We start from the raw sequence: 27,412 nt of genomic DNA, 5'->3' as shown, positions 1-27,412 counted from the left end.
TGAAGATCATGATATCTGGTCCCATCACTTCATGGGAAATAGATGGGGAAACAGTGTCAGACTTTATATTGGGGGGCTCCAAAATCACTGCAGATGGTGACTGCAGCCATGAAATTAAAAGATGCTTACTCCTTGGAAGGAAAGTTATGACCAAACTAGATAGCATATTCAAAAGCAGAGACATTACTTTGCCAATAAAGGTCCATCTAGTCAAGGCTATGGTTTTTCCAGTAGTCATGTATGGATGTGAGAGTTGGACTGTGAAGAAAGCTGAGCACCAAAAAACTGATGCTTTTCAACTGTGGTGTTGGAGACTTGAGAGTCCCTTGGACTGCAAGGAGGTCCAACCCATCCATCCTAAAGGAGATCAGTCCTGGGTGTTCACTGGAAGGGCTGATGCTGAAGCTAAAACTCCAGTACTTTGGCCACCTCATGCAAAGAGTTGACTCATTGGAAAAGACCTTGATGCTGGGAGGGATTGGGGGCAGGAGGAGAAGGGGACGATAGAGGGTGAGATGGCTGGATGGCATCACCAACTCGAAGGACATGAGTTTGAGAAAACTCTGGGAGTTGGTGATGGACAGGGAGGCCTGGTGTGCTGTGATTCATGGGGTTGCAAAGAGCTGGACGTGACTGAGCGACTGAACTGAACTGAACTGAACTGATTCCATATTATGTAGCCAGCATAATCTTCCCTGGTGGCTCAGACGGTAAAGCGTCTGCCCACAGTGTGGGAGACCCGGGTTCAATTCCTGGGTCGGGAAGATCCCCTGGAGAAGGAAATGGAAATCCACTCCAGCACTCTTGCTTGGAAAATCCCATGAATGGAGGAGCCTGATAGGCTACAGTCCATGGGGTCGCAAAGAGTCAGACACGACTGAGCGACTTCACTTCAAGTGACAGAACCACAGTTCAAATTCACTTTTCTCTTTAAAACCTGAACTCTTCACTTTCCAGGTCACCTCTGTTGGGTGCTGTTGTTTTAAGCCACAATTTCTTGTTTTAAGGAATTACAACAAACTGGTATAAATTATAAGGGGTATTTATTGGGGAAGGGAATTGCAAGATGAAAATGTGACTTCAAATGTCACTCAATCAGAGCCCTATAAACCCCGGCTTTGTCTTCCCTTGCTTGCTGGCTAAGATCTCAGGTGGGTTCACATAGGTCACTTCTGTCCTCAGGCAAAGGTGAAACTAGATCATCTACAGGCCAAACAAGCATCCCGATCCTGAGGCTCTGATCGCACAATCCCATGACCGGTTCATAGGTTGAGGATGGAGTTAACCTCAGAACTCATCACTAGCACTCCAGGTGAGGTTAAGCCACCCAAAATGAATTGTTGTCACATAAGAGAGGGAAGTGGTACTCCCTCTGGAAGGGAAAATCTGGGGGCTGTTAAAAAAGAAGTGAAGAGTGAATATTTTATAGGCAACCAGTGAATTTACCACCTTCATAGCCACTCTACATCTATTTAGTCAATAAGGTCAAAGATACAAAATTGGCAGCATAAACCTTGATAATGGTAACCTTGACTGCTTTCTACAAGGTGGTAGGGGAGGAACTGCTCAAGGTCCATGAAGCACACCAATCTTTAGCAAGCATCTTTGGATTCTTGCCTGCACTTTAGGCATTATTGAACAAATAGGTATCAGCTGATTAAGTCATACCTCCCAGGTATGTGAGGTTTTCCTGGGGACTAAGTCTGCACTTTGCAGAGAGACAGAAAGGAAATAATAGTGACCCAATTCAACCTCCCTTTGCCTGCCCAGCTCCCCTGTCAGTCATCTCAGACACTTCCATCACCTCTTGTTAGAATAGCCCTCATCACAACATGCTGTGATGAACTGTTATAAGTCTACTGTTTCCATGAGACCTCAGTCTCCTTAAGGAAGGACCATTTTTTAGCTCTCTTTGTCCATCAGCCCGGAGTAACATCTCACCCACAGGAAGGGAATGACTGCACAGATAGAATGACTGCAGTGCTGGCCACAAAGGAAGGCTCGACTTGAGCCCTGGAGTGCTGGAGAGGTCACTTAGCTCCTCTGAGCCTGCTGTGCTGTGTGTGTGCTCAGTCCTGTCTATTTGGAACCCCATGGACTGTAGACCTCTAGTCCATGGAATTTCCAGGCAAGAACACTCTAGTGGGTTGCCATTTCCTACTCCCAGGGATCTTCCCGACCCAGGGATCAATCCCGTGTCTCCTGTGTCTCCTGCCTGGGCAGGCAGATTCTTTTCTACTGTTCCACCTGGGAAGCCTCCCCTCTGAGTCTCCTCTCCAACAAAATGAGAAAATTACCAATACCTGCCCCGTGGGGTTTCCTGCAAAGCACATTATAAAATGTAAAGTGATGAAAGTGCTGTTTCTTTAGATTTTTCATTAATTCTCAGGTGCATATTTTCACGTTTTACCAACTCTGAAACTGAGATCCATTCTTGCTGTGTACTGAATGCGTATGTTTCCCCTGTATTCATATGTTGAAATCTATGGATTTCCCTGGTGGTCCAGTGGCTAAGACTCTGTGCTCCCAATGCATGAGGCTTGGGTTCCATCCTTGGTCAGGGAAAATAACTAAAAGTTCACATGCTGCAACTAAAAATCCTGCATGCCACAGAAAAAATCGAAGACCCAAGCGCCACAGCTAAGACTTGGGCTAGTCAGATAAATAAACAAATAAAATTAAAGTATTTTTTAAAAAAGAAAATAAATCTAATGCCCAAAGCAATGGTATTAGGAAGCAGGGCCTTTGGGAGCTTATAGGTCCTTGGGAGGGAGATGAGTGCCCTCATGGAAGAGACCCCAGAGATCCTAGTCCTTTGCCATGTGAGGTTACAGCTAGAAGGCACTAGCTATGAACTAAGAAGCAGGCTTGCACCATACACTGATCTTGGGCCCACAGACAAGTGAGGGATAAATTTTTGTGGTTTATAAGCCACCTGAAAAGAAAGTGAAAGTGAAAGTCACTCAGTCGTGTCTGACTCTTTGCAACCCCATGAACTATAGAGTTCATGGAATTCTCCAGGCCAGAATACTGGAGTGGGTAGCTTTTCCCTTCTTCAGGGGATCTTCCCAACCCAGGGATCGAACCAGGGTCTCCTGCATTGCAGGTGGATTCTTTATGAAGTGAGCTATCAAGGGCCACAGCAGTCGATAGTAAGCCACCTAGTTGACGGTATTTTGTTATGGCAGCTTGAATATACTGAGACAATACTTCAATCCATAAATAAGTATGCACCATACTTTAATCAACAGTGTTTTGCCTTATATATCTTAGTAGTATAACATAAAATAATGGTGAATCTTACAATTAACTATGTCTGACTGTCAATAAAATATGGGTTTTCCTGGTGACTCAGATGGTAAGGAATCTGCCTGCAGTGCAGGAGACCAGGTTTGATCCCTGGGTCAGGAAGTTCCCGTGGAGAAGGAAATGGCACCCCACTCCAGTATTCTTACCTGGGAAGTCCCATGCGCAGAGGAGCCTGGTGAGCTACGGTCCATGGGGTCACAAAAGTCAGAGACAACTGAGCAACTAACACCTTCACTTTCAGATATCCATGCAGTATGTTGCCTCTGACAAACGGCCCCAAACCTGCCTAAGAATCATCTATTCTATTTCATGTGGAATCTAAAAAAAAAACAAAAACCAAAGGACTTCCCTGGTGACGTTGAGTAGAAATCCTCCTACCGATACAGGGGACATGGGTTTGATCCCTGGTCCAGGAAGATTCCATGTCCTGCAGAGCAACTAAGCCCCTGAGTCACAATTACTGAGCTTGTGCTCTAGAGCCCAAGAGCCGCAATGACTGAAGCCCTTGGGCCTAGAGCCTGTGCTCCCCAGCAAGAGAAGCCACTGCAATGAGCCCACACATCATAAGGAAGAGTAGCCCCCACTCACTACAACTAGAGAAAGCCCACACGCAGCAACGAAGACCGTTACGACCAAAAATAAATAATTTTAAAGAGCAAATAAATAAACATAACTAAATAGAAACAGAGACATAGATTACAGAGAACAAACAGGTGGTTGCTAGAGGCAAGAAGATAAATAGAAATTATATCAGTTATACAATAAATGAGGGCTGGTCCGATGGTAGTGGGTTACCAGAACTTATTAACGTTAGTGTCACTAAAGTTGGTATACAACCCCCCACTGCTAAATTTGACTGGCTTTAAAAAATAAATAAGTAAAAAAATAAAATAAATGAGGCATGGATGTGAAATGTACAGTGTGGAGAAGACAGTCAATAATTGTGTGATAGCATTGCAGGGTGACAGATGACAACTAGACTTATGATGGTGACGATTTTGAGATGTATAGAAATACTGAACCATTATGCTGAATACCAGGAACTAACATAGTGCCTTGGTCAGTTATACTTCAAAAAATATATTAAAAACCTATGAAACTATTTGCAAAGCAGGAATAGAGACACAGATTCAGAGAAGAAACGTGTGGACACCAAGAGGGGAAAGTGGGGTTGGGATAAACTGGGAGATTGGGATTGACATCCATACACTGCTTTGCATAAAATGGGCTTCCCTGGTGGCTCAGACGATGAAGAATCATTTGCAGTGTGGGAGACCTGTAATAGGTAACTAATGAGAGCCTACTGTACAGTATAGGGAAAAACAAATTCATAGCAAAAGAGATCAGATTTGTGGCTACTGGAGGCAGGGGATGAGGTGGGGTGGGAAATTGATAGGCAAAAGCTACAAACTTCCAGTTATAAGATAAATAAGTACTCGGGATGTAATGTACAGTGTGATAAAGGCAATTAACACTGCTCTTCATTATATATTAAAGAGAGTAAACACCTTGAGTCCTCATCACAAGGAAAATTTTTTGTTCTATTTTGTACATGTTGCATCTACAAGAGATAATGGATGCTCACTAAACCTATTGTGATAATCATGTGATGATGTGTGTGGTCAAATCGTTACGTTGTACACCTTAGACTTGTCCACAGCTCTATCTCAATTGTTGTTTAATGGCTAAGTTGTGTTTGACTCCTTTTTGACCCCATGGACTGTAGCCCACCATTCTCATCTGTCCGTGGAATTTCCCAAGAAAGAATACTGGAGTGGGTTGCCATTTCTTCCTCCAGAGGATCTTCCCGACTCAGGGATTAAACCTCTATCTCCTGCACTGGCAGGCAGATTCTTTACCACTGCACTACCAGGAAAGCCCAGTATGTCAATTATATCTCAGTAAAACTGGAAGGAAGGAACAAAGAATCAATTCTTCTATTATCAACCTCAAGAGATTGCCTCCACAGCCCTCAGAACATCCTGGATGCCTTTTATGACTCCCTGTCCATCCATCTGACATACATCCAAACCTTTCTGGAAATTATTCGCATTTTCATTTCCACACGTTTAGGGCAGCACTCAATCTTACTTGTCCCTATGTTCCATTACCCTCTCACCATCGCCACTACCAAGCTATAAGTAATGGGAGGAACTCTGCAACATTTTGGAAATATTTAGTTCGGGTCTAGTTTTGTTGCTAATTAGCTAGATGTCTAATCCCTGTCATCTGTGGTACAGGGATGCCAACATTTTCCTCACAGTTGTGCAAGGTTGAATGAGATCATATATGTGGACGTCCTTTAAGATGACTGCCCTCTGAAATCCAGTGAACAGAAAGGCCTCCCTCCCCCTCTGTAATTTTACCAGTCTTGGGCAACGTCCAAAAACAACACTTTAGAAGAGAGTGTCTTTTAAGGTGAGTTTTGCGAATTGCTATACTCACTGCACATTCACTGGGATGATTTCTGTTCTCCTGAGATCCACAGGGCATGGAAAACAAAGTGACTGATTGTTGCATCTGACTGCACCCAGCTTCCAGTAAGAATGTGAACTCCACAGCTTCAAATGTCAGTGTCCCCTCAACTCTGCCTTCTGGCAAGAACTGCTTCCCTTGCAGGGGCCGGCTGGAGAATCTTATCTTGATGGTTTCAAGGCAGTACAAGATACAACATGAAACTGTGAGTTTTCTTTCAATGTCACCTACCACAGACAAGCTCCTTTTTATGTTTGGTAATAGGAAGTAATCATTTACATCCAGCTCTATGGACAGAGGAGCCTGGTGGGCTGTTGTCCATGGGGCCGCAAAGAGTTGGCTGAATGCACGCACACACTGTACTCGACTGATCAGTGGTTGGTTGAATCTGTGGATGCAGAATCCATGGATACTGGGGTGGGGATGACTGTACTATGCCATTGTAACTAAGACACTCAAACACCTGTGGATTTTTATATCTGTGGGAGAGAAGTGGGGGGGCGGTGTCAGTTATGGAACCAATTCCCTCACCACCGGCAGACAGAGGGATGGCTATATTTGCAGTTTCTTCTTTTTAACTTTGTGCTTCCCCTTACTTTGTGTGTTAGTTTCTCAGTCGTGTCCAACTCTTTGCGACCCCACCAACTGTAGCCAGCCAGGCTTCTCTGTCTATGAAATTCTCCAGACAAGAATACTAGAGTGGATTGCCATTCCCCTCTCCAGAGGATCTTCCTGACCCAGGGATGGAACCCTGGTCTCCTGCATTGCAGGCAGATTCTTTACCATGTGAAGTCCTTTCCCCTACTTTGCACACAATTAAAACGGGAGTTTGTCTCTTACTTGGTTTTAGGCTTTAAATGACGAAGTGGGAGCAGGGTGGGCATTAGGACACAATCTAATTTATATTTAATGACCACTTTGTTCTCAATTTACCCACATCACCTCATTTCTATAGACAACACACAGCAATCTTAAAAGTTAGCATTCTTTATTTGAGATGAGAACACTGGAAGCGAACTGTCCAAGATCATAGAGTCAGAACTGGACCCAACCTTTTTGAACAGACTCCCAACTTCCTGTTTTTGATTTTTGATTTTAGGTTTTGTCTGGGTATAAGTAGAAAAGGATGATAAAAAGTATTTGAGGAAGCATTGGGCATTGTATTTTTAATTCTCTTAAACCAGAGGTCATCTTCTTCTACTTTCTGTATCTGAAAATGAACTTGTCAGTGGAGCATTTATGTTTTCCTGGAACAAGTCCAGATTCTTAAGACATTACAGAACAAGTCTCTAGCTAAAGGCATTCCATGAAGCAGACAGCCTTAGGGAAGACGTGGGAGATAAATTACATGAATGAGTTAGTATGAAGATGCTAATAAAACGTACACACACAGGTAAAAGCAAAGGGTATAATTTGCTGACAAAGTTATTTAATATCAACTACCAAGAACTAAAAATATTAAAAAGTAAATCTTTTTAAATTAAATTGCAAAAAGAGAGACTTACCTAAAGAGGAAAATAAGATTATTTCCAAGCCTGAGATTTACTAGTATAAATAATCACAAAGAAAAGATTTCTTTTTTATTTTAGAGTGTGTTTTCTTTGGACAGTGGGGAAAAATTGCTTTGTACCCTTGTCAAACTTCATCTGTGATTTCAGTTTATAAGATACAATTCTTATAAAAGATTCAATCTTTTTCATGTCACAGCTTTTTTGCTTAATTTTTTATGTGTGATTATTGTATTGTTTATTTTCGCAGCCAAGTTTTTTTTTTCCCTTTTGTTACTTTTCTAGTCTCTGAAGAGTAATGGGAATTCTTTGATAAGTCTTCGTATGAGAAAGGAAAAAATTATTCTGAAATTAATTAGATTTCTCAGATACAACTTTATGGTCTCAGTTTCTTACAAAAACCATGAATAGTTTAAATGTTTAAAAACATAAAAGAAAATGAAACTTCCAGAACTTTTTGGTTAACAAAAGGAGTACAGAAAATATATTTGGAGAAAAAGGTGGAAGAAAATGTCTATACGAAGTTAGGATGGCGCTTGATTAAAGCGGAAATTAATTCTACAATACCATCAAGCAGAATTTCTTTGGGGAAATCTGCTTTAACAGAAAGCCAGGCACTGTTGGTAGTCTATGTGTCATTGATTGATTCTTCGGTGAAACAAAGTGGCGTTTTCCTGGGGCAGGAAAAACCCATTAGAAAATGCTGCAGAAAGAAAGGACGTTTCTTCAGTCCTTTCTCTCGATTCAGTGGCCTCGGGAGATTGTGGAGGGGAACTGGGTGTCCTGGGAAAAGTACATCGTTACTTTCTGGGCTAAGTCTGGGCGAGCCGTGCGACAGAGCCCGGTTCATGCCCATCGAGTGCGATATGGCTCCTGGCTTCGGAGTCAAGCTGCCGACTAGCTAACCTGTCCCCAGACGTCAGGAAGCAGAGTTTGGAGCCAGGAGATGAGGCCGCCCTGGCGGGGCGGCTGGCGGGCACGGTCGCTCCCTGAGATCCTAGAGCACCTGCTTTTCCGCTGCCTCCCGGCCGTCCCCGCGGGCTGGGCCATGGGCGCCGTGGGCAGGGGGCCGGGGTCCCGAGCGTGGATCGCGGGCACCCGGGGCGGAGGCGCCCTCCCCGCCGGTCCCCGCCCGGCTCCCGACGGGCGCGCCGCCAGGGCCGGGGAGGGGCGGGGGCCGGCGCGGGGCAGGGCCAGGCCGGGCTGCTGCGGGGCCGGCGCTCTCGGAGGAACCCCGGCACTTGCCCCGAAGGTGTGCAGAGCGCGCGTCATGAGGACACTGTGGATGGCGCTGTGCATGCTGGCGCGGCTGTGGCCCGGGGCCCTGGCCGGCTGCGCGGACGCCGGGCGCTGCTGCCCCGGCCGGGACCCCGCCTGCTTCGCCAGCGGCTGGAGGCAGGACCGGGTCTACGGGACGTGCTTCTGCGACCAAGCCTGCCGCGTTACCGGGGACTGCTGCTTCGACTATGCCAGGGCGTGCCCAGGTGGGTGGCGGGCTCGAGGGTGGGCAGCTGGCAGTTCGCCCGCAGCAGAGGGACGCAGGTCCCACACCGGGGACCGCAATCCCGGAGCCAGGCTTTCCTGGGCTGTCCACCCAACTCTATGCTAGGGTCCTCCAGCCCCTTGCATCCAGGTCCACCCAGCTCTCTTTGTCCTAGGGTTCTCAGCCCCTTCTCTCTAGGAGCTCCCCAGACTCTCCATCCTAGGGTCCCCCCTGCCCCCTGCATCCAGGGATCTCCAATCTTCTGGACATACAGTTCCAAAGCACCCCTTCCCACCAGGGCCTGGCCATAGGGACTAGAGCTCTTGTTCCGGAAGGGCACAGGCCATCTCTGCCTACTGAAGCCCTCCACTTGGGAGCTCTGGGCCTGGTCCGGCCACCTCCTACCTGGAGACATGGTGCTGACAGGTGCCAGGGGAAGGCCCCAGGCCAGGTTCCACAGGGGTGCTTTCTGTTACCCCTTAGCTTTCAATCAAGAGGGGTGAGGGGAGGAACGTGGCACCAAGACCTGGCTCTGGGAAGGTGCTTTCTTCTGGAGGAGGAGTTCCTGGAGGACCACAGTTGTCCTCACCTGCACTCCTGCCTGTTGCACAGCCCCTTCCTCCTACGAGGTGTTTCATATATTCTTTAAATTCAGTTGTATCCATATAACATGAGTAAGGGTTTTATCTCAGGGTTCCTAGTATGTTTCATTCTTGCTGGTTTTCCTTTAGGTTCAGTCTTTTTGATCTTTAAACCTCACACAGTTTAGGCTCCTGGTATAGACGTGATAAATGCCAACTTAATTAAAAGGTAAAGGAAGACGTGGTGAGAATAGTCCTGGAGAACAAGGCATACTTGAGAAGAAGCCAGGTCTGGAAAGAAAAGTAGCCCTGCTCCCTGGTAATCACAATACCCCCAAAGCCACACATGCATTAGGGCTTGACCTCAAGGATCCTGGTGTTGTGGGATCCTCAGCATGTTCCTGGAAAAGGAACCTGCAGGGCTGCTATTCCCCAGGTACCCGGATGCCTGGTAGAGAGTGGCACCATTTCTGCCTCTTTTTAGGCAGGGAGAGGCCAAGGGCCCATGCCAGGATGGTCACCCAGGCCTGCTGCTGCAAGAACGCAGTTGAAAAAACATGAAGATTTTTTTTTTTAATCTCAATTGAAAGCTAATGATACATCTGAGAATATTGACTTTTTTTTGTTTTGGATAAGCTGCTTTCCTGCTTCTGCACCAAAGCCAGGGCACTTTACTACCCAAGTAAGGTGAAGAGTCAATTACTTAGGAAATGCAGTAGCCTCTGGCCAGGTGCCCCTGCTCCTCACAGCATCCCTCCCAAACTCCTGTTTGTCTCGGTTTCCTGGATCACTCAAGCGAAGCTTGCCCACTATGGCAGTCTCTCTCTCCAAAACTTTTTTTCTCTCTTGAGCATTCTACCTACATTTTAAAGGGAAATACAGAATTCCTGCAGTTCAGATAATGGGACCCAGTCTGTGGTAAGCACAGTGATACAGAAACCATGAAGACACAGTTTCTGTCCTCCTGAAAGTTTAGAGTCCAGCAGGGAAACATACAAAACCGTCTGCCACATGCTCAGTGGCAAAAGAGTGGATCAGGGAGGCCAGAGAGGAAAAGCTCAGGAGACCAGAGGAATTCAAGGACGGCTCCTCAGAGAAAGTGATGGGCAAGCCTAGTCACAGAGAATGAGCGAGAAGCCTCTAGAAGGGGAATGGGAGTTCTAGGAGGAAAGCCTCCCTGGCTGTTCAGTGTTACCCGTGGGCAGCAGCCTTTTGTGCCAGTGGTAGGCCAGGCCCTGACAGTCACCTGGTGAACAGGACAGACAGTGAACACAGCTAGATAGGTGAGTGTCAGGAGGAGAACTGGCCTTTTCATGAGCCCTAACAATGCTGTGAGGAATTCCAGAATCCTCCAAGTCTCTATTTGGTCAAAAATAAATCCCTCCTTTTTAGTCCAGGAAGTAGAAATGCTAAAACAAAGGCCTGTCTTTTCAAAGTGAGGATTTGGGGAGAAGGTGATAGCAGAAGAGAGAAGACTTTATCATCTCCCAGAGAACTCAGAAAAAAATCCTGGGCTCTTTGTGCTTAGGGAGGGCTGGGGCCGTGGACAAAGAAACCCAAACCAGAAAAGGGAATGGGGCCTGATAGGATTTTTAAAGGAGTATTTTCAGGAACCTTAAATGCCCTTCCTAAGGGAGTTAGCAGAGGCTCTCCCAAGCCTAGGCAGAAACAGACTTGGGATGGGAAAGGCTCCTCCGTGATAGATTCTCTGCATCTGGAGTTTTGGGGACAAGGCAACAAGAAAATAGAGACAACCAGGGACTTCCCTGGTGGTCCACTGGCTAAGACTCCTCCCTCCCAGTGCTGGGGGCCTGGGTTTCATTCCTAGTTCGGGAACTAGATCTCGGAGAATGCCGCAAATACAACCTGACACGGCCAAATAAATAAAGCTATTTTTTTAAAAGAAGAAAGAAAATAGAGACAGTTGGAAGGCAGCCACTCTGTGAGCCTGAGTCTTCTCAGGCCTCAGAGCTGAGGGAGAGTGAGGGGCAAGACGGAGCTGAGATGCTTGGTCTCCTCAGCCCTGGACCAGCATCACAACCACGCTATGTGTTTGGGGAAAAGGTGAGGTGGGCTTGTATTGGTGTTTCCCAGCTGTAGGAGCTGGGGCTTTCAGAGGGCTTTCCCATCACAAAGTTAACGATAGTGGGGAGCAGAATGAGGTCAGAACCCATGACTGCCTGCTTTCAAGCTGCCATCAGCCCCATCTGTCTGTGCCAACTCATGCTATGATTTACTCTTGGATAAATCAAGGTGCAGCAGCTCAAAGCTCCCAGTGACTCGGTGTACACAGAACCGCTCTGCCTCTGAGAATCTTGTTTGCTTCTTACCTAAGGATACATTATCTGCCAATGCTGCCGGAAGCAGTTTTGACTGAAATGACATTACATGGGAATGAAAAAGGTAACTGCGTCAATGGAACTTACCTCTAGCCCTTCTGATTTTTTCATCTTGATAAATGCATTATTGTTATTATTTTTGATGTGGCTAAGAGATGAAGTACTGGAATTTTTTTTCTAAATAGAAAGTTATCTTTTTATTCAGTAAAAATAAGTTGACTCTAAAGACTGACTAAACTTTCAGGATTTCCCTGGCAGCACAGAGGTTAAGCCTCTATGTTACCAATGCAGGAGGTGCAGGTTTGATCCCTGGGCAGGGGACTAAGATCCCACATGCCCCACAGCACAACCAAGGGAAAAAAAAAAAAAAAAATCACAAACCCAGAATGACTAAGCTTTTCAACAAAAAATAAGTTCTGAAACTAATCATCTCAGAAAATCTCATTAGGATGATGGCATGGGTTTCAACACCAATAATGTATGTTCATAACCACTCCGCATCCCCAAATGATAGGAAATTCACCATTGGCTGAGCCTGATCAGATCTGGGAAAAGGCCAAGGAGGGGGCAGATCCAAGTTACCTTGCCCTGAAAGAACTTCCTGGAAGATTTGCTTATCAGGCTCCTAACGCCCAGGCTCCAGCTCATCAGCTGTGTTCACAGAGTCTGCCTTCTAGACCTTAGAAGCAGTAAGTTGCACTAGATCGTGGATGAGCAACTTAAGAAAGAGTAATCATAAACTCAAGTGAAGCAGGACAAAGAAACGAGTAGCCTATATGGGCCAGTCTCTTCTGCCAGATTGATGGGGAATCTAGGAAACCAACTAGGGCTTCCCAGGTGGCGCTAGTGGTAAAGAACCTGCCTGCCAATGTGAGGAGACGTAAGAGACCAGGTTCAATTCCTGGGTCTGGAAGATCCCCTGGAGGAGAAAATGGCAACCCACTGGTATTCTTGCCTGGAGAATCCCATGGACAGAGGAACCTAGCGGGCTACAGTCTGTGGGGTCACAGAGAGTCAGATACAACTAAAATGGCTTAGCACACAGCACTAGGAAATCAAGTGGCCGAAATCTGCTGACATCTTAACTGGAGGGAGCAGGGACACCATGCTGGAAAATACAGGCTCCCAAACTCACCCCCTAAAAAGGATGGCACAGTCCATGATGATTTAGAAAGTCAAGACTTCACTGGAGCCGTCATGGCCTGAGAGACAGTGTGCGGCTTCCCCTGCCTTTGTCCCTGCGGAAATAACGAGCAGGGACTGGCGCCAGAATTTGACATGATTTGGCTGCAGCCCTGGGTGTGCAGTCCAGGAGGGGAAAGTCATCCATGCTTACCCAGCACTTACTCTGTGCCAGGCCCTCCTCTCTAAGGAGCCTCACAGCTCTCAATTTACTTAGGTCTCACAACCAACCCACCAAGGGATTCTCCATTTTGACCTCATTCTACGAATGAGCTAAACAAGCGCAGAAAGGTCAAGCAGTTTGTCCAAAGTCACACAGCTAAAAAGTGAGATGAAGTGAGATTTGAACCCAGGAGTTCTGGATCCAGAGCCCACAGGTTTAAACGTTAGGTTTTCACTGCCCCAGGGAAATGAGGCTTTATGAGAAGCTGTGGACTTGGCAGAGCAGGCACCATATAAATACTGGTAGAATGAGTCTTTTTTTTCTCCATAACTGTGTGCCACTTGAGGGCAAGAAAATGTGTCCTGCTCCTCTGTGCAATCCCCGAAGAGTTGTTGCAAGGCTTCCCAGGTGGCACTAGAGGTAAAGAACTTGACTGCCAATGCAGGAGACACAAGAGACAGCAGGTTCAATCCCTGGGTAGGGACGATCCCCTAGAGTAGAGCATGGCAACCCACTCCAGTATTCTTGCCTGGAGAATCCCATGGACAGAAGAGCCTGGCAGGTTACACTCCACAGGGTCACAAAGAGTCAGACACGACTGAAGCAACTGAACGTGCACACACTCAAGAGCTATTGCAGTGTTGCTAACAAACAGTTGTCCAAAAAAAATGGGACCACTCAGTGCCTCTGAGGCATATCCACAGGTCCTTTTTAAAAATGATAGTTTCTTTCCTTATCACAAAATATATTTTTGTTGCAGAAAGTGTGGGAATACACAAAAGGAGAAAAGAACTCACCTTAGAAACTTACTACCTAGAAAAGTATCATTATCTTTTTTATTTTTATCCCCTTCCCCCCCATCCTAGGTTTGCACGGTATCTACAATCCTGTTTTTCTAAGATGACAGTTCATTTCACTGTCCTGCTAGCATTACATAAACTTGTCCAGTTAATATCTCAAAAGAAAAAAAAAACCTATCAGGGACCAATAACATGGTTTCTGCAAGAGGAAACAAATACTTGATCATTTTATTTATGCTTTTTGAGGAGCTCCATAGGCACTTGGGCAATTTTTATGGTCTTGTTTGACTTTCAGAGAAGTTGTGACAAGTTTCCTGGGAAAGGGGCACGTATGCATAAGGAGAGAGAAAAAGGCAGATGACGTAAATTTAAAATTGTGTCACCCAGGGGCTTCCCTAGCAGTCAGTGGTTAAGACTTCCTCTTCCAATGCAGGGGGTGTGGGTTCAGTCCCTAGTCAGGTAGCTAAGATTCCCACATGCTTTGCAGCCAAAAAACTGAAACATGAAACGGAAGTACTATTGTAACAAATTCAATAAAGACTTTAGAAGTGGTCCACATAAAAGAAAAAGATCCTTAAAAAAATAAATAAAATTGTTTCACCCTGAGGAGTGTGTGTGTGTGTGTGTGTGTGTGTGTGTGTGTGTGTGTAAGGGACTGTTTTATTTTTTCTTCTATAGACTTTTTTTTTTTTTTCCAGTTTTTTGCTGTGCTGTGCAGCTTGTGGGATTTTAGTTCTCCATCCAGGGATCAAACCCAGATCCTCGGCAGTGAGAGTGTGGAGTCCTAACCACAACCACCAGGGAATTTCCTTCCATAGACTGTCGAGAAACAGAAGCCAAGCATCAATGCTGCTGCTGTACATAAAGTGCAAAAAGAATATTTCCTTAGAAATGGTTAGGGCTAAGAACTGATTGGAACTTAACAAAGTAAGGGAGAAAGTGCTTGATCGTGGGTGGCCTTCACCTTTTAGGTGGCAAAGAGCCAGGCAGGCAGGGCCAGATTACAGAGAGGAAAGTTTGAGTGTCTGATTAACCAAGGAGAGGCTATAGGAAGATAACCAGGCCTTACATTAAGAAGAAATAATCCAGACTGTATTCACGAAATGAAGGAGCTTGCCTTTCAGCTGAGTTTGCTGCTGCTGCTGCTGCTGCTGTGTGTGTGTGTGTGTGTGTGTGTGTGTGTGTGTGTGTGTGTGTGTATTTGGCATCATCAAAGAAAAGCATTAGAAAAAAATTTTTAGATTACCCTTTGATACCTACAGGACTTCCCTGGTGGCTCAGATGGTAAAGAATCTGTCTGCAGCGCAGCAGACCTGTGTTCAATTGCTGGGTGGGGAAGATCCCCTGCAGAAGGGAATGGCAGCCCACTCCAGTATTCTTGCCTGGAGAAACCTATGGACAGAGGAGCCTGGCAGGCTACAATCCATGGGGTCGCAAAGAGTTGGACATGGCTGAGTGACTAACACTTGATACCTACAGTTGAAAATAGTGTGTGTAATTTTGGTTTCCACCTCTCTCTGGACTGGGAATGGGCCTGGGGAAAGTTGAGTGGGAAATCTGAGAGGGAAAGTGTCTATAGAAAGATCGGCCCAAAAGCTGCAGGGCAAGGGTCTACTGGAACAGTAAGTCCACGAGTGGATCAGACAAGATACACACAGGGGTTTTCCCACCATGTTCTGAAATTCTCGAGTGAGGGAAATCAGGCTCAAATAAAAGGAAGTACCACCTCACTCCACAGATATTAATGCTGAGAGAGCTTGTCACTTTCAAGATGTGGTAATGCCAGGAGATATAAATGGATTAAGAAGGACTTGATGGACTGTGGTTGCTGGGAGAAACTGGACTCTACGTAACCTTAAGGAGCAGAGAAGTGCTCCTTCCAGGGGGCACTCTTTGGGGCCACCATTGCCAGGAGATCCCAGGCAACTCTGGCTCAGGTTAGGAATTTCTTCTGTGTTTGGCTCTGGGAGTTTTGACTTTGTTCTACCGGCTTTCCTTCACACCCTGGAGCCTCCGTCAGTCCTTTGCCTTCTTATTGGGTTGGGCAAAAAGTTCATTACAGAAAAACTCAAACGAACTTTTAACCCAACTGAATACGTATGATGTGAGCAGGCCAGAGTCTGTTTCAATGTAGAATTTAATTTAGGAAGGAGGAGGACCTGGTCTAATGCCATTTCATTCATCCATCCAGCAATTTATGGAGCACCTGCCATCTGCCAAGTGCTAGGGATGAAATACAAAATGAACAATAAGCAAAATAAATACATATGTATTCTGAATTGTGAGCTTCCCTGGTGGCTCAGAAAGTAGAGTCTGCCTGTAACGTGGGAGACCCAGGTTCAATCCCTGGGTCAGGAAGATCCCCAGAAGAGAAGAGAGAAGAGAAGAGAATGGCAACCTACTCCAGTATTCTTGCCTGGAAAAGTCCCATGGACTGAGGAGCCTGGCAAGCTACAGTCTATGAGGTTGCAAAGAGTTGGACACAACTGAGCGACTTCATTTGGTTGGTATTCTGAATTATGGAGATGCTAGAAGGCAGGAATCACTGAGGTCTGAGAGGAAATAATTTTGTGGGGTGTGTATGTGTGTGTGTGATAAGCCGGTCAGGAAAGGTCTCCCTGGAAAGGAAATAGTTCAGCTGGGACCTCAAAGATGAGCCAAACCCAGCCATGCCCAGTGTGGGAGGAACATTCCAGCAGAGGGAACACACAGCCAAAGGTCCTGAAAAAGCATGAGTGGGAGTGGCCAGGGGCAAAGGGGCCACTGTGAGCAGAGCTTGGAAAGAGGTGGTGGGGAGTGGGGGCTGGCTCCCAGTGGAAGTGACAGGCAGGCACAGGCAGGTCACCTAGGACTTGGTGGGCCACTCAGGGAATTTGAATTCTATTCCAAATTCAATGGCAAAACCTTGGAAGGAGTTTTAAAAGCCATTGAGATGGAGAATAGTGGTACATCTTTTAAAGTAATTTTACTTGGATCCCACTTGCGTTTAGTCACCAAGTGTTGTCCGACTCTTTGAGAACCCCTGGACTGTAGCCCGCCTGGCTCTTTTGTCCATGGGATTTTCCAGGCAAGAACACTGGAGTCAGTTCCCATTTCCTTCTCCAGGGAATCTTTCTGATCCAGGGATCAAACCCGCATCTCTTGAGTCACCTGCATTGGCAGGCAGATTCTTTACCACTGAGCCACCCAGGAATCCCAATTTTACTTCCATATGACTGGCTATTCCCCCTAGAACATGGGGAAATATCCCCTACTCTCGTGTGAAGATTCATTACTGAACTGTTTAACTTACTTTTTTTGCTTTTGGCTGTTCTCCCTGTGGCTATGGTGGGGACGTCTGATAACCAGACGGCTCCAGAGGAAGGGACACGAGCTGGACTATGTAGGGGGAAAGGCTTGACGGTTCCTTGCATTCCGGATCTGTCTACTTGCCACTCCCCAGTGACCCCAGAGCCAGAGGCATTCACTGCACCCAAAGTAGAAGCTTAGACATCCACTTCCTACCTCTGTTCTCTTCCATGTCTGATTCTGTCTCTGTTTCCCAGTCCCTTATACTTCCTGGGATCACCTCCCAAATAAATTGCTCTCAGTCAGATCCATGTTTCAGGGTCCGCTTCTGGGGAGACTCAACCTGAATGTTATGTGGAGTTGAAACAGAGGAAAATAAAAAAGGCTTGCAGTGCCTCTAGGCACCCATTAAATCTAGGCTTCTTTCCTCTAAAAAGGGTAGGATGGTTCCATTAAATTCAAACAAAGACCCGGGGAAGCTGCAGTGAGCTTGGAGTCAGGAGCTCTTTCTGCTAGCTAGGTGAGAGTCTGCCAGCCCCCAGTGACAGCCAGGGAAATAAGACTGTTTTGTTATGCTGTATACAGATGTGAGTTAGGTGGGCTTTAGTGGGAAGGGAACAAGAACACTAACAGAAGAGTTCAAAAGGAAATCTGTGTCAAGCAGCTGAGATATATGACTTGTGGTAATAAATCTGTCAGAAGTTTCTGTTCTCCCAACCTCCGTGACCAAAGATTGCTTGTGATCTGTGACAAATTGCAATCCAAAGAATCACAAGTTCACAAGTTAATCAAGATGAGAATCTTTTGTGCAGAACAGGAATAAATACTTCAGACTCATCTTCGAACTCAAAATATTTTGTGGAACACCTGTCTACTGGTGAAACTCTACATGAACTTTTTTCACTTGTCTGACAATGAAGACCCCAAGATGTTCTTGTTTGGGGCCCAGAACTTTCTGATTCTCTTTATGAGGCTGTTAAAATCATAGATTGGGCTTCTCAGGTAGTGCTAGTGGCAAAGAACTCTGCCTGCCAATGCAAGAGACTTAAGAAACGTGGGTCCAATGCCTGGGTTGGGAACATGCCCTGGAAGAGGGCATGGCAACCCACTCCAATATTCCTGCCTGGAGAATCCCTTGGACAGAGGATCCTGGCGGTAGGGTCACAAAGAGTTGGACATGACGGAAGCCACTTAGCACACACATACAAAGTCATAGATTAGGAAGACAGGGCATAGCATTTTGCCAAGGACAACTATTAACCAATAGGAACAACAATTGATTCAATGACTCTGTGGTTTGAGGACTTTACCTATGATTCAAAGCAAATAAAATAAAGATTTATGAGATAAGATATAAATGTTGAAGAAATACTGGGAGACTAAATTCATCCTCCCATGTCAACTGTTACCCTATGGATAACGTATTGTCGTTCAGTCACACAAGTGTCCAACTCTGCGACCCCATGGACTGCAGCACACCAGGCTTCCCTGTCTTTCGCCATCTCCCAGACCTTTGCTCAAACTCATGTCCATTGAGTCGGTGATGGATAGGATATAACCAAGGCCATACAACTAAGTTTTGGGTTAAAGCCATGGCAAAATTGTATTTTATAGTGCCTCCAATTGTTTAATTTTTGAAACAAGTGTATATTTTTAAAGTGTATTACTAAGTGTAGTTCAAGCATAGGACTAACTAAACTCAGGGATGAAGAGATTTGGGGAAGAAAAAGAGTTATTAAGGGAATTAAGGACAGGAGGTGTCCTTCTCAACCAGCTCCCAACCTGAAATCTCCTTAAATGCCTTCTGGTTCTATGGGCCAATTGAATCACAGGGCTGTGAAAATAAACAGGGAAGGTTAACAAGAGATAATGAGCAGGAAGTGACCTGTTATCGATTTTCCAAAGGATGTGTGCCTGGCAGATATTGGAAATGAACTCTGGTGTGGCTCATTCTTGCTTCCTAAGGTTGTTGACATGTGATACCTATAAGGTTTTTGTTTGTTTTGTTTTTAGGTTCACAGGATTTTATTTATTTCTTTGCCACATTGCAAGGCATATATGATCTTAGTTCCCTGATCAAATCCGGAGCCCCTGCAGCGGAAGCACAGAGTCTTAACCACTGGGCCACCAGGGAAGTCCTACCTATAGGTTTTTAGATGATTAATAAAAGCAGTTTTAGAGCAGTTTAACACTCTTTAGTTACTGACCGAACTTTATGTTGTATGTTACCCTTTTTATGTCATGGGCAGTGCTACCGAATGATGTAGCTTCCAGACACCAGGAACCCTAAACTAGAGTGTGCTGAGAGGCAAAATGCGTTTTCAAGTACAAATTGTCAGAAGTCCCATCCGATTTCAAAGAAGTTTGGGTGTTTTCTTGGTGAAGACTTTGAAAACTTGAACGTATGAGGGTGATTGGGAAAAGTGGGTCACATTTTGTGGGAAAGGAATTTTGGCATCCAGTTCAGGGTACATCTTCTGTTTCTTTGTTTTTCTCTTTTCTTATATCCAATTTCAAGTCTTCAAGTAATTCAATTTGAAAACTCAGTACAGTCCTTTTAAAAGACTCATTAGGATTTTAAATGAAAAAGTTAAATATGCAACCACATTGATTTTTACAGTCACGGGCAGAGAATTGAGAACCAAATTCATCCCCTGACTCTGTCCCCATGCCTGACCATGGGTATTCTTACCCTCTGCGGACCCTGGTTCCTGATCTGTAAACGTCACCTCATACAGTGTGTGAGTCCCCGAGCCACGGAAGGTGAGAATAGAGCACCAGGAGAAACCTACTAGATAGGGGTCATTGGTGTGCCTCCCTATGCCATGTCTTAAGGAGGCACATTTTCTGATAAGAATTGAGCTGGGTAAGTGATGGGATGGTGGGAGAAGTGATTGGTGGGAGAAACACCTGTTGTTTTTTCTCTGGCTTCACTGGGTCTTTGTTGCTGCACATTGGCCTTTTCTAGTCTCAGGGAGCAGGGGCTATCTCTGGTGCCGGGTCTTCTCGTTCTGATGGCTTCTTTTGTTACTGAGCAGGGTTCTAGGGCCACTAGGCTTCAGCAGTTGCCAGCTAGGGCTTAGCTGCTCTGCAGTATGTGGGATTTTCCCAGACCAGGGATGGAACCTGTGGCCCCTCCATTGACAGACAGATTCTTAACCACCAGCCCACCAGGGAAGTCCCACCTTTTCTGTTTAGAATTTATTTCCTTTATGTTTTCTACAGTGAATGTGCGTGACTGCTGTTGTTTAGTCGCTACGTTGTGTCCAACTTTTTGCGACCCCGTGGACTGCAGTGCACCAGACTTCCCTGTCCTCCAACAATGAGTGTGTATTACTGTTGCCCTAAAAATATTCTGGAGAGAGGAGGATAAAGTTACAATCAAAGGAAAACAAGGGCAAAGAGCTGATCTAACACTGGACTGTAAGAGGAAGTACCCCAAAGGCATCAGGCTCTTACTCGGGTGGGTCCTGGCTCAGACCCACCTTCATGATCTGGGAACATCTGCCCGCCTTTAAGGGATACCCGTTTATCAGTTCACCATCAGGGCGGGTGGCGTCAGTGTCAACGTTGTGCGCCCGGCAAGACTGAACAGCCTGAACTTGACTGTATGTCTTGGTGGGAACGGCCTGGCAGGCGGCTGTGCTCAGGTGTGCGTCCCCGTCGTGCTGTTTTTCAGCTCGCCCGTGCATCGTTGGGGAGTGGAGCCCCTGGAGCGGTTGTGCTGGCCAGTGTCGGCCCATGGCGCGCGTGCGGAGGCGCGCTGTGCAGCAGGAGCCTCAGAACGGCGGCGAGCCCTGCCCGGCCCTGGAGGAGAGAGCCGGCTGCCTGGAGTACGCGACACCGCAGGGCCAGGACTGCGGGCACGCCTTCGGTACTGCGCTTTCCTTAATTGCTGTCCCTGGGTGGTGAGCATCCAATTCAGGCACTGCAGGGAGCGGGGTGGGCCAGGCTGCTCAGAGGAGATAGGAAGCTCAGGAAGTGTTAGATAATGTCTTTATCATCAGATGCATTAAAGCCCTCCCCAACACCCGACCCAGCCCTTCCCATTTATAGTTTGTAGGCGGGCCCCTCCCGCGCTGCAGGCGCCAGCTGTAACGGGCTTGCACTGTGGTGTTCAGCAAACTTTGTCAAGCTGACCACAAAGGACTTAAGGTAGGATGAGGCTATTTCACACAGGATAAGATGCGTTCAGTAAGGATAACTGGATTTCAGCTTTCACCGCCATCCCTGTTTAATCGGGACACTCGCATACCTGTGAAAATAATAGAAAAATTAGAAATTCCTGTTGTTGTTTAGTTGCTCAGTTGCATCTGACTCTTTGTGACCACATGGACTGTAGCCCTTCAGGCTCCCCTGTCCATGGGGTTCTCCAGGCAAGAATACTGGAGTGGGTTGCCATGCCCTCCTCCAGGGGATCTCTTCCCAGCCAGGGATGGAACTTGTGTCTCTTGCATTGCCCTCGGATTCTTTACCACTGAGCCACCTGGGAAGCTCAACAAATTCCTAAAGCATGATAAAATGATTCTCTTAAAAAACCTGTTTCTCCTCCCAGACCAACTGGATTGGGGCTGATGTGATGAGATTTTTGATTTGGGAAGATTGTTTCAGTTGTGGGCTGGCCCAGGAGACCCAGAGTCAGCTCCTTCATGAGTCGGGAGCCATAGGAAACTCACAAAGAAACAAACAGGCCAAAACTGGTGTGTTGATAGGGGTTGAATCTGATAGAGCAAAACACTGACTTCTCAGGGTAGCAGAGATCATGTTTTTTTCATACGAACCTGGAAAATTCCATGTCAACGTGATCCTCCCTGAGTTGCTTTGCTCCTTTGTTCTTTCCACACACATGTGTTTATTGAGCATCTCCTGGATGCCAGGCACTGGGTGCCAATTACAGTGGGGAGAAAAGTTGCTGTGGAATCTGCTGTCAGGTAGATCACAGGCTAGCGGGAGGGGAGGATGATAAGCAGATCATCCTAGGAAACTAGTCCCAGAGAATTACCACTGCAATGGTAATTCAATGGTAAATCCAACGGGGTATGGAACAAGGGCTTGTCTATTGGGTCAGTGGGTAAAGAATCTGCCTGTAATGCAGGAGACACAGGACATGCGGGTTTGATCCCTGGATCAGTAAGCAACCCTGGAGGAGGAAAATGGCAACCCACTCCAGTATTCTTGCTTGGAGAATCCCATGGACAGAGGAGCCTGGCAGGCTACAGTCACAAATCTTCGGATGCAACTGAGTGACTAAGCACTGCAAGCATAGGATATCATGTATGGAGCAAGGGAGAGGTGTAGTGAGTTGTGAGTGTGTGTTGTAAATACCATCTGAGCCAACAAGGAGGTCCCATATGTGTTGTAAATAGATTCCTTGGTGGAGAAGGGGATCCACAGAGGCTAGGAGGGGAGGGACTTCCCTGAGGATATGATGAGGCTGAAAAATGCAGAACCATCCAGGTAGAGGGAACAGCATGGTGAGCCAGACACTCAGGTGTAGGGGGGTTGAGGATCTGGGGACTGGTCTAGGAAAAACTCATGACTGCAAGAGGCAGTAGCACACAATGACCTTACAGGTCGTGTGAGAGAGAATGATCAAAGGTTGCACTATGGCGACCACCATCCAGAGGGGGAACAGAAGAGTCTGCCAGGAGCTCGTGTATCCAGTTGCTGTCAACTAAGCAGCATGGTTTGGAGTCCCTGGGTGAAAGGGCTTCATAGGGCAGGTGTCATGGTGGCTTGGGGTCTTGCAATCATAAAGATTTACCTAATCAATGGCCAGCAGATGTTGGGTATGTTTCACAGGATCTGCAAAATAAGTAGGATCTAAATGGCTAAAAATCTGCTTGTTTGGCTATTTTAAAAACAATCAAATGTATAAAAATTTTAGTTTAGTGCCTGTAGGGTTTTGTTTCATTTTGTTCATTTTTGGCTGTGCTCAGGCTTTCTCTAGTTGCAGAGAGTGGGGGCTACTCTCTAGTTGTGGAGCGCGGGCCCTAGGGTGCAGGCTCAGTTGTTGTGGCACACAGGCTTAGTTGCTCTGCGGCATGTGGAATCTTCCCGGACCGGGGATCAAACCCATGTTCCCTGCACTGGCAGCTGGATCCATTAGAAAGAACAACGGCATCGCTTAATTACAGGGATGGGCTGCTAGAATGTATTCCAGCTGCACAGGCTGACCCTTCAGTGTGGCACCAGGGTGCTCAGCCCCCTTCCCAGGCCTAGGTCTCTTCATAGTTATGGTAATGCGTATCCTTCCATCCTTTTGTATTGTCTTCAGTTTCCTTCATCAGTGTCTTACAGTTCTCAGAGTACAAGTCTTTCTCTTCCTTGGTTCAGTTTATTCTTAGACATTATATTCTTTTTGAGGCAATTGTAAATGAGATTGTTATGTTAATTCCTCTTTATCATAGTTTGTTACTAGCCACAGTGTATTTTGTGTATTGAATTTTGGGTTGTACTGGGTCTCCACTGCTACGGGCTTTTTTCCTAGTTACCTCAAGCAGGGGCTGCTCTAGTTGTGATTTGTGGGCTTCTCGTTGTGGTAGCTTCTCTTGCTGCCAAGCATGGGCTTGTGGGCTCGTGGGCTTCAGTAGCTGCATCACGTGGGCTCAGTAGATGTGGCTCCCAGGCTCTGGAGCACAGGCTCAACAGCTGTGGCACACAGGCTTAGTTGCCCCAAGCCATATGGGATATTCTCAGATCAGGGGAACCTGTGTCTTCTGCGTTGGCAGGCAGATTCTCTACCACTGAGCTACCAGGGAAGTCCCTGTGTATTGATTTTATATCTTAAAACTTTACTGAATTCATTAGTTAGAACAGTTTTTTGTTTTTTTGTTTTTTGGTGGAGTCTTCAAGGTTCTCTGTGTATTAATAGTATCATGTCATTTGCAAATAGTATCAGTTTTATTACTTCCTTTTTGACTTGAATTTATTTAAAAATTTTTTTCTTGACTCATTGCTGGGACTATGACTTCCAATACTTTGTTGAATAAAAGTGGCAAGAGTGGACATCCTTGTTTTATTCTTCGCATAGAAGAAAAGTTTTCAGCTTTTCACCACTGAATGTGTTTGTGGGCTTGTCATATATGGCCTTGATATGTTGAGGTACATTCCTACTGTATCCAGTTTGTTGATATCAACATCATAAATGGATTTTGAATTTTGTCAAATGTTTTTGCACATCTATTGAGATGATCATATGATTTTTATCCTTCATTTTGTGAATGTCTCACGCTGGTTGATTTGCAGAATCAATGAAACCATCCTTGCATCCCTGGAATAAATCCCACTTGATCATGGTGTATGATCCTTTTACTGTATAATTGAATTCTGTTTGTTACTGTTTTGCTGATGATTTTTGCATCTATGTTCATCAAGGATATTGGCCTGTAATTTTCTTTTTTCGTAGTGTACTTGTCAGGTTTTGGTATCAGGGTAATGCAGGCTTCATAAAATTTGTTTGTAAAATTTTCCTCCTCTTTGATTTTTACGAAACATTTGAGAAGGATTTAGAAACGTTTGGGCTTCCCTGGTGGCTCAGAGGTTAAAGCGTCTGCCTGCAATGCAGGAGACCTGGGTTCGATCCCTGGGTTGGGAAGTTCCCCTGGAGAAGGAAATGGCAACCCACTCCAGTATTCTTGCCTGGAGGATCCCAAGGACGGAGGAGCCTGGTGAGCCCCAGTTCAGGGGTCTCAAAGAGTCGGACACGACTGAGCCACTTCACTTCACTTCTTTTGAGAAGGATATTAAATATTTTTTCTATGTTTTGTAGAATTTTCCAGTAAAGCCATCTAGGCCTGGGCTTTTGTTTTTTGGGAGGTTTTGTTTTTTCATTACTGTTTCAATTTCCCTATTAGTGGTCAGTCTATTCAGATTTTCTGTTTCTTCATAATTCAGTCTTGTATGAATTTATTTGTCTAATTTGTTGATATATAGTTATCTGTAATAGTGTCTTATGATCCTCTATATTTCTGTGGTATTAGTTGTAACTTCTCCTTTTTCATTTCTAATTTAACTTATTGGAATCGCCTCTTTCTTTCTTGGTGAGTCTAGCTAAAGTTTGTCTATTTGGTCTGTCTTTTCAGAAAACCAGCCCTTCATCTCATGGGTTTATTCTACTATTTTTTAGTCTCTGTTTATTTTCACTCTGGTCTTTATTATTTCAGGAAGCAGTGAAATACTATTTTAATCCTCTTGGAACAAGGATTTGATAAACTGTGAAACAGCCTACCAAAATGCAGAAAACACTAAAATTAAAAGATTCACTCACAGGAAAACACCTTTTAGAGAAAAACACGCTTGGTGTTGTATTATTATTGTTCAGTTGCTGAGTTGTGTCTGACTCTTTTCGATCCCATGAACTGCAACACGCTAGGTTTCCCTGTCCTTCACAGTCTCCCGGAGCTTGCTTAAACTCAAGTCCATCAGGTTGGTGATGCCATCCAACCATCTCATCCTCTGTCACCTCCTTCTCCTGCCCTCAATCTTGCCTAGCGTCAGGGTCTCTTTCAATGAGTTTGTTCTTTGCATCAAGTGGTCAAAATACTGAAGCTTCAGTATTGGTCCTTCCAGGGAACATTCAGGCTTGATTTCCTTTAGGATTGTATTAGCTTTTGTCAGTACCTCAGAAAGCTGGAGGCAGCACATTACCACAAACTTAGTGACTTAAACAACACAAATGTATCATCACACAGTTCTATAGTCAGAAGTCAGACATAGGTCTTACTGAACTTAAACCAAGGTTGTCAACAGGGCTGAATTCCTTTCTGATGGCTCTGAGGGAGAATCGGTTTCTTTGCATTTTCCATCATATCAGAGGCTTCCTTTTCTCATGGTCCCCTTCCTCCACCTTCCCAGCCAGACCATAGCATCTTTCTGTGCCTCTCTTCAGTCATAACATCTTCCTCTAACTCTTCGAAGGACCATTGTGCTTACATTCAACCCATCTGGATAATCCAGAATAATCTCCCTATTTTAAGTTCAATCGAGTAACATCTTTAATTTCTCTTTGCCATGTAACATAACATATTCACAACTTCTGGGGATTTGGACATGAACATCTTGAGGGAGGCATTATTTTGCCTGTGATGGACAGGGAGGCCTGGCATGCTGCGGTTCATGGGGTCACAAAGAGTCGGACACGACTGAGCGACTGAACTGAACTGAACTGATGGATATAGGACAATGTCATCACTCTGGGTTTACACATGAGGACATTGGAGCTCAGTGAGGTGACAGCATGACAGGTGATCTCATTGCCCTAAATTTTATGAGTTCCCCCCCTGAATAGCGTTTTGCTTCTAAGCATTATCATTCAGTTCAGTTCAGTTGCTCAGTCATGTCCGACTCTGTTATGATTATTATTATATTGAAAATGAATATTGATAATGTAAATCAGTGAATTTACATTATCATTATGAATATGCAGTTGATATTAATATACTATTGTAATATGAATGTTAATAATATAGAAATGTTAATACTATACAAATGTTAATAGTATTGATATATTATCATTATATTGGGTTGGCCAAAAAGTTCATTCAGGTTTCCCCATGATATCTAACAGAAAAACCTAAACAAACTTTTTGGCCAATCCAGTATTTTAAAATCACAATTACAGAGTCTGATAACTAAGTAGAAATATAAAGGCCATGCAAGGCCAGTGAATAAAATATGATCATGAAGACACTCTAATTAATGATCAAGCCATTGGTGGCTCAGCAGCAAAGAATCTGCCTGCCAAGGTAGGAGACACAAGTTCGATCCCTGAGTTGGGAGGATTCCCTGGAGAAGGAAATGGCAACCCACTCCAGTATTCTTGCCTGGGAAATCCTGTGGGCAGAAGAGTCTGGTGGGCTGCAGTCCATGGGGTTGCAAAAGCAGTGAGCATAACTTAGTGACTAAACTCACACACAGCCTTTGCCCTCTTCCAGTTTCATTTAATGTGCATTGTGAGTATATATTTTTTATCATAAAAGCAAACCCAGAAGCATATATTATGTGTTTGTTGCCCATGCTGACTACTGTTCACGTGGGTTTTCCTTCTGCAAGATCACTGTGCACTATTGTGAACCGTCTGATTCTAGGCTGGCATCATTTGTCAAATTTTCATTCCATTCTCTTCGACACCATATCTACAGACTAGTGGTTCTAAGCCTGCTTTTGTGACACCCTGTTGTGTCAGAGGGCTTTATGAAATTCTCAAAGCAAATTTAATTTACTTTCACGTTCAAAGTAAGTACGTGCGGTGCCACTCTTTTAGAAGTGGAAGTTGCTGTAAAA

General features: G+C 45.3%; 1 protein-coding gene across 1 annotated transcript in view; it reads left to right on the top strand.

Annotated features, from left to right (window-relative positions):
• The first annotated feature begins 8,528 nt into the window (after positions 1–8,528).
• SBSPON (somatomedin B and thrombospondin type 1 domain containing) overlaps positions 8,529–27,412 on the top strand; it is a 37,678-nt gene continuing 18,794 nt past the window's right edge. Inside the window, exons 1-2 of the mRNA XM_027973043.3 lie at positions 8,529–8,776; positions 20,808–21,002. Of these exons, the coding sequence (XP_027828844.1) occupies positions 8,563–8,776; positions 20,808–21,002 (409 nt within the window). The 5' untranslated portion in view covers positions 8,529–8,562. The remainder of the gene's footprint in view (positions 8,777–20,807; positions 21,003–27,412) is intronic.

This window comes from Ovis aries, chromosome 9, assembly GCF_016772045.2.
Source record: "Ovis aries strain OAR_USU_Benz2616 breed Rambouillet chromosome 9, ARS-UI_Ramb_v3.0, whole genome shotgun sequence".
Classification (NCBI taxonomy): domain Eukaryota; kingdom Metazoa; phylum Chordata; class Mammalia; order Artiodactyla; family Bovidae; genus Ovis; species Ovis aries.
The sequence above is the reverse complement of the archived record's forward strand: the minus strand, read 5'-3'. Positions and strand labels throughout refer to the sequence as shown.